The sequence below is a fragment of the Gymnoscopelus braueri genome, assembly GCF_963280865.1.
Source record: "Gymnoscopelus braueri genome assembly, chromosome: 15".
NCBI lineage: Eukaryota > Metazoa > Chordata > Actinopteri > Myctophiformes > Myctophidae > Gymnoscopelus > Gymnoscopelus braueri.
Window position 1 is genome coordinate 51,460,459 of NC_137620.1, and position 7,500 is coordinate 51,467,958.

At 41.0% G+C, this 7,500-nt stretch overlaps 1 protein-coding gene across 1 annotated transcript in view; it reads right to left on the reverse strand.

Moving 5' to 3' along the window:
- Positions 1–4,087: 4,087 nt before the first annotated feature.
- The window catches only part of LOC308101630 (disks large homolog 4-like), a gene marked incomplete at both ends in the record, with an annotated part of 37,191 nt that continues 33,778 nt past the window's right edge, over positions 4,088–7,500 (reverse strand). The window contains 2 exons of the mRNA XM_080451051.1: positions 4,088–4,194; positions 5,802–5,893. Of these exons, the coding sequence (XP_080307177.1) occupies positions 4,088–4,194; positions 5,802–5,893 (199 nt within the window). The remainder of the gene's footprint in view (positions 4,195–5,801; positions 5,894–7,500) is intronic.

Here is a 7,500-nt window from a genome sequence, read left to right on the forward strand (position 1 = left end):
TTTAAAACACCTGGCTGTGTGTGTGTGTGTGTGTGTGTGTGTGTGTGTGTGTGTGTGTGTGTGTGTGTGTGTGTGTGTGTGTGTCCTGATATGTGGTTTTGTTATAAAACCAGCGGTTCTCAATACCTGGTCCGGGGCCCACCAGGAGGTCTATATGGACCCTTACAGGTCTGTAACTCTGAGAGTACACATGGAACCAAATGGACCCTTTTGGTTCCATTTGAACACTCTCAGAGTTACATTAACACTGAGAATGTTACAGTGTGTTCAGATTCCAAAGATAATAATAAAATTAAAAAAACAGGTTCCATTTGAACACTCTCAGAGTTACAAAACTGTAAGGGTCCATTTGGACCCCTGCTGGGCCCCCGAACCAGACGTTTAGAAACAGTGTAAACGCTTCATATTGGTCTGAGACCAGTTACAACCAGTTACAACCACCAGTTACAACCAGTTACAACCAGTTAACTGTGGTTTGGATGGAGTCTAGAATCCAGACAGATCAGTTTGGATTCCAGCTACAGAGCTTTAAACTGGTAACTAAACCTGTTACTTCTGGTTTATAACTGAACACCGGTGACACATCTAGATAGGTCACTAGTTTCAATATAACATTGGTAACTTATCTAGATAGGTCAGTGGTTCCAATACAACACAGGTAACTTATTTAGAGATTACTAGTTTCAATATAACACCGGTAACACATCTAGATAGGTCAATAATTTCAATATAACACAGGTAACTTGTCTAGATAGGTAACTGGTTTCAATATAATACAGGTAACTTATCAAGATAGATCACTGGTTTCAACTCAACACCAGTAACTTATCTAGATAGGTCACTGAACTCAGCATAACACCAGTAACTTATCTAGATAGGTTACTGAACTCAGCATAACACCAATAACTTATCTAGATAAGTCACTAGTTTCAGCGAAACAACCAGTGACCCATCTTAATAAGTCACTTCAGCATAACACCGGTAACTTATCTATATAACTTGTTGGTGTTCTGTTGAAACCAGTGACCTATCTTAATAAGTCTCTGGTTTCAACAGATCAATCAGTGACTAAACTAGTTAGTTGTGATTTGAAACCAGTTATTTCTGGTTGAAAACCAATCAGAGTGTAAAGCACCGATTAAACCATATAAAAAATGTAAAACCATCCAATCATCTTTTATCCTGCCTCTCCACAGTGTGTCTTTACCACATCAGTCCACATGGTGTCACTGTTCTACATAATGTGATCAGTACCATGTCATTACACACACTGTCCACATGGTGTCACTGTTCTACATAATGTGACCAGTACCATGTCATTACACACACTGTCCACATGGTGTCACTGTTCTACATAATGTGACCAGTACCATGTCATTACACACACTGTCCACATGGTGTCACTGTTCTACATAATGTGACCAGTACCATGTCATTACACACACTGTCCACACGGTGTCACTTTTCTACATAATGTGACCAGTACCATGTCATTACACACATTGTCCACACGGTGTCACTGTTCTACATAATGTGACCAGTACCATGTCATTACACACACTGTCCACACGGTGTCACTGTTCTACATAATGTGACCAGTACCATGTCATTACACACATTGTCCACATGGTGTCACTGTTCTACATAATGTGACCAGTACCACTTCAGTCCACACGAGGGCGTTGTTTTGCCGCAGCGGTCATGTCGGCATCACAGTCTCGCTCGGTTGGCCCTCGCTAGGCAACAAAAGTTGCTGTTTTTGTACGTTCTCCTCGTTACCATGGCGACCTCATGACCCTCTAGGGACAGGAAGTAGAGGTGGTTGTTGTTACCATGGTGATTGGGGCCATGATGAGCCTCTACAAACAGGAAGTGGCGTTTAACCCCTTGAATCCCTGCAGCAGCCGTAGTTCTGTGTTTTGGAAGCGTTTGGTGCCTGTAGTTCTCATTGATGACCAGCAGGTGTCGTTATTTCCCCCTCCTGCTGGCTGCAGAAGGAATAACACTTGAACAGACTTTACACTTGGCTTTATTACCTTAAACATCGTCATAAATACTTTATGCTTAAAGTCTTCTTTATGCGTTTCATAACTTATGGTCCCTTTAATGTTTTAATTGATGATAAAGTAGGGCGATGCTTCCAGGGCTTCTATTGGCTCTGCTGAGTGAAGCCCCGCCCCTAGCTGGCCTTCCAGCCAATAGCAATCGTTTCCAGGTTGTCTTTCAGAAACAGAGATTCCAAGATGGTGGATTTGAAACAGGTGTGTAGAAACCAACAGGTCACATGACCAATAGGTCACATGACCAACAGGTCACATGACGGTTCCCTTCGTCCATATTTCTTTAAGTTTACGGTTCGAACATTTTGTAGAAAATAAAAAAATATATACAAAAATAAAAGAGTTAAATTTAGAGACAGATTAAGGGTTAAATGTGAGAATAAAGGTTTTTAAGTTAAGAGTTAAATAGAGGATAATGTTCAGGTTAAATAGAGAAGGAACATAGACGTAATTAAGGGTTAAAGGAGAACATGGGGCGGCAGTGTCTCCGGAGCGGAAGGTTCCCGGTTCGATCCCGGGCTCGACCCCAGAGTTAGAGTCCAAGTGTCCTTGAGCAAGACTCTGAACCCCTAACTGTGTGTGTGTGTGTGTGTGTGTGTGTGTGTGTGTGTGTGTGTGTGTGTGTGTGTGTGTGTGTGTGTAGCGCCTTGAATAAAGTTTCTTTATAAATGTCCTGCTGTTAGAGGGCGGGACTTAGTCCATGGTTGAAGCAGTGCATTGTGGGAGTTGAAGGCCTGCTTGCACTTGTTGTAGTCCATGGTTGAAGTAATGCATTGTTGGTAATGTATGACTGTTTAGCTGTAGAGGGTGGGACTTGTAGTCCATGGTTGAAGCAGTGCATTGTGGGAGTTGAAGGCCTGCTTGCACTTGTTGTAGTCCATGGTTGAAGTAATGCATTGTGGGTAATGTATGACTGTTTTGCTGTAGAGGGTGGGACTTGTAGTCCATGGTTGAAGCAGTGAATTGTGGGACTTGTAGTGCATTGGTGAAGCACTGCATTGTGGGACTTGTAGCCCATTGGTGAAGCAGTGCATTGTGGGATGTGTAGTCCATAGTTGAAGCAGTACATTGTGGGACTTGTAGTCCATGGTTGTGCAAGCAGTGCTTTGTGGGTAGAGCAGTCCCTTTAGTTTGTTACAAACCCACTGAAACCAACACACACGCGCAAACGCACGCTCACGCACGCACACGCACGCTCACGCACGCTCACGCACCGCACACGCACCGCACACGCACACACTAGCATCTAGTATTGTCACTATTGACACAAATAAATAAATAGTAAATCAGTTTTAACAAGTGAATTATACAGTCTCTCACATCAATCATTAATAATAATAATAATAATAATACAGATAATTAATTAAATAATAACCATCATCAGAACAAAAATCTTTTCTTTCTGTACAGTCTCCCCCTCCCCCCCTAACCCCACCCACACACACACCCACCCACACACACCTTGGTACGACCCAAAGGTTCTAATAGAACACAGACAGGTAAAGAGGTGAGACAGGTCTCTGTCAGACAGACAGACAGTCAGTCAGTCAGACAGACAGACAGACAGGTATCTCTGTGAGACAGACAGATATATATCTGTACTGGAGGTGAGACAGGTAAAGAGGTGAGACAGGTCTCTGTGAGACAGACAGATATATCTGTACTGGAGGTGAGACAGGTCTCTGTCAGACAGACAGGATTCCCATACTATATATGTTTTCTTCCATCACCATGGAGACGATGGCATCGTCCAATCAGAGCCTGTGTTGACCATCCTTCACATGGAGACATTGGCATCATCCAATCACAGTCTGTCTCTGGATATTTGGTCCAATCACAGTCTGTCTCTGGATATTTGGTCCAATCACAGTCTGTCTCTGGATAGTTGGTCCAATCACAGTCTGTCTCTGGCAGATAGACAGATGCTTCGTCCAATTAGAGTCCTGTCTCTGGCAGGTTTTGTCCAATCACAGTCTGTCTCTAGATGTTTCATCCAATCAGAGTCTGTCTCTAGATGTTTCATCCAATCAGAGTCTGTCTCTAGCAGGTATCCAGATGTACGGTCCACTCTGTTCTTCTATCACTGATTTGACCAACATGTAAACCTCCTCGAAACTGTCTCCTTCCACCATCGCTATGGAAACACAGACAGACAGACAGACAGGTTACATCCATCCATCATCCATCCATCTTCAACCTCTTAACTCATTGAGTGCCATTAACGTGTTTCACGTGTTTTAGCGCTATGGTGCAACGTACCATTAACGTGTTTCACGTGTTTTAGAGCTATGGTGCAACGTGCCATTAACGTGTTTCACGTGTTTTAGCGCTATGGTGCAACGTGCCATTAACGTGTTTCACGTGTTTTTGAAGATATCATTATCTGAAGATTTGCAGCTCCATCCACTCCTTGTTTAACTTATAACTTAAAAAGGCTGTATCTCGCTTCCTAAGCACTTTTATTTTACTAAATTTTAAATTTTAATAAAAATTGTAATGGCCAGAAATAGATATTAATAATTATGGCACTCAATGAGTTAACCAGAGTGGGGTCGGGGTGGGGGGAAAGGGAAGTGAACCTGTTGCCCCGGTGACCCGACTCCGGACAAGCGGTTGAAGATGGATGACTTTTGTTTTAAACGTTATATTTCACATCAGGGGATTAAATGGTCATTAGACTATAACCCGGACTATTATCTTATTGGTCATTAAATGGTCATTAGACTATAACCCAGACTCTTCTCTTATTGGTAATTAAATGGTCATTAGACTATAACCCAGACTCTTATCTTATTGGTCATTAAATGGTCATTAGACTATAACCCAGACTCTTATCTTATTGGTCATTAAATGATCATTAGACTATAACCCAGACTCTTATCTTATTGGTCATTAAATGGTCATTAGACTATAACCCAGACTCGTATCTTATTGGTCATTAAATGGTCATTAGACTATAACCCAGACTCGTATCTTATTGGTCATTAAATGGTCATTAGACTATTACCCAGACTCTTATCTTATTGGTCATTAAATGGTCATTGGACTATAACCCAGACTCTTATCTTATTGGTCTTTAAATGGTCATTAGACTATACCCAGACTCCTATCTTATTGGTCATTAAATGGTCATTAGACTATTACCCAGACTCGTATCTTATTGGTCATTAAATGGTCATTAGACTACAACCCAGACTCTTATCTTATTGGTCATTAAATGGTCATTAGACTACAACCCAGACTCTTATCTTATTGGTCAGTCAAAGGTTGCGTTCCTGGACATTTGATTGTCTGCTTGTTCTGACAATAAACCACTCCCATCTACAATAAACCACTCCCATCTACTATAAACCACTCCCATCTACAATAAACCACTCCCATCTACAATAAACCACTCCCATCTACAATAAACCACTCCCATCTACTATAAACCACTCCCATCTACTATAAACCACTCCCATCTACTTACTTATATGTGTATTAAAGCATAAACAGTACACCGTAAATAAAATAAAGTACAGTATAAACAGTGTATAAAGTACAGTATAAACAGTGTATAAAGTACAGTATAAACAGTGTATAAAGTACAGTATAAACAGTGTATAAAGTACAGTATAAACAGTACATATAGTACATTATAAACAGTGTATAAAGTACAGTATAAACAGTACATATAGTACAGTATAAACAGTGTATAAAGTACATTATAAACAGTACAGTATGTGTAAAACCATAGTTTACCTGTGAAACACTCTAGAAAGTCTTGTTCCAGTTTGATGGCTCTGTCCAACGCTTTCCTGGCCTGGTCTTCTGACAGACGTTTGTTCAGGTCCCTACACACACACACACACACACACACACACACACACCACACACACCACACACACACACACACACACACACACACACACACACACACACACACACACACACACACACACATACACACACACACACACACACACACACACACACACACACACACACACACACACACACACAGCAACATAAGCTTTTAAACTGGATTCTTAACAGTAATAGAAAATAAGGAATATAATCTGTATTGACTTTTTTTTCAATAATGCTAAATTAGATTTAACTTTCACCAATAATTATGCTTGATGTATAGTTAAAGAAAAATGCATATATGAATAAAATTGTATTAGTTATTATGTTATTAGTAGAAAAATGCATATATAAATAAAATGTTATTAGTTATTATGTTATTAGTAGAAAAATGCATATATAAATAAAATGTTATATAGTTTTGGTTATCAGCGGCCACTTTGGACACAAGACAAGACACAGACAACATGGCAGCCAATGTCTTTGACTTCATTACCCAAGATGCACTGCTCAGTCGAGCTGCTGACTTTGACTCTATGTTTGAGTCTTCTGTCTGAATGGACCGAGGAGGCGTGGCTCTGCAGGAACATGGCCGTGCCTGTGTGCTCGTGCACGGCGCCGTGCACTGCACCGTGCACGTTCATGAGTTTTATACACGTGGCTCATGTTTAGACACCATAGAAGGTGAGTTACGTTTGTTTGTTTAATTGTTTCAAGGGACTTTTTTTAAGTGGATGGGAACGAACTGACCACCCACTGAGTTTACACATTTATAGAAGGTTTGTTATTTATTCAAAATGGAACTTTATCATGTTGTGGGACATAATGTATAATATAATATATAGTTATAATATTTAATGTAATATATAGTTATAACATGTAATATATAGTTGTTAAAATGGTACGTAGTGCTGCTTTATATTTCTGCCTGTCCCAAGCTCCAGATTCATATATTCAACTTGAATTAACATAAAATAGTGTGTATGTGTGTGTGTGTGTGTGTGTGTGTGTGTGTGTGTGTGTGTGTGTGTGTGTGTGTGTGTGTGTGTCAGAGATGTCCACGAGTCTCTGAGCTCGAGTCCGAGTCGAGTCTTTGGCCTCGTGTCCGAGTCAAGTCTCGAGTCTTGCAGCCACGAGTCCGAGTCGACTGCTGCTAGTTAGTCTACATATGTTTTATTAAGGAAGATTGGCATGTCAACGTGTTTGGGTATAGTCTACATCTAGTGCACACTGCTGTGATGTCTCGACAACGCTCCACAACACGGACCTCCCCCGACCGACCCGGCCGGGCGGTGGTACACAGTCACATACAGTAGCAATGCATATGGCTATACATCGGCCGGTTTCAGGAAAGATATGTACTCACGTTGGCTGTTATCGTTTACGTTCCATTTCCACCATTCTAATGGATTCCAGGGGTGTGTTAACATCTCTGAAGTAGCTCCATTTAGTTTCCTCTGAAATGACGCAGTTATGTCCAAGTAGGCTATTGTCCCCGTTCGCAAAGTGCAACTTTTTCATCATCCACCTTTGTGCAATAATCCCGAACAGAGCTACAATAGTGTGACAACTGCCAGCTATAATCTAGTAGGCT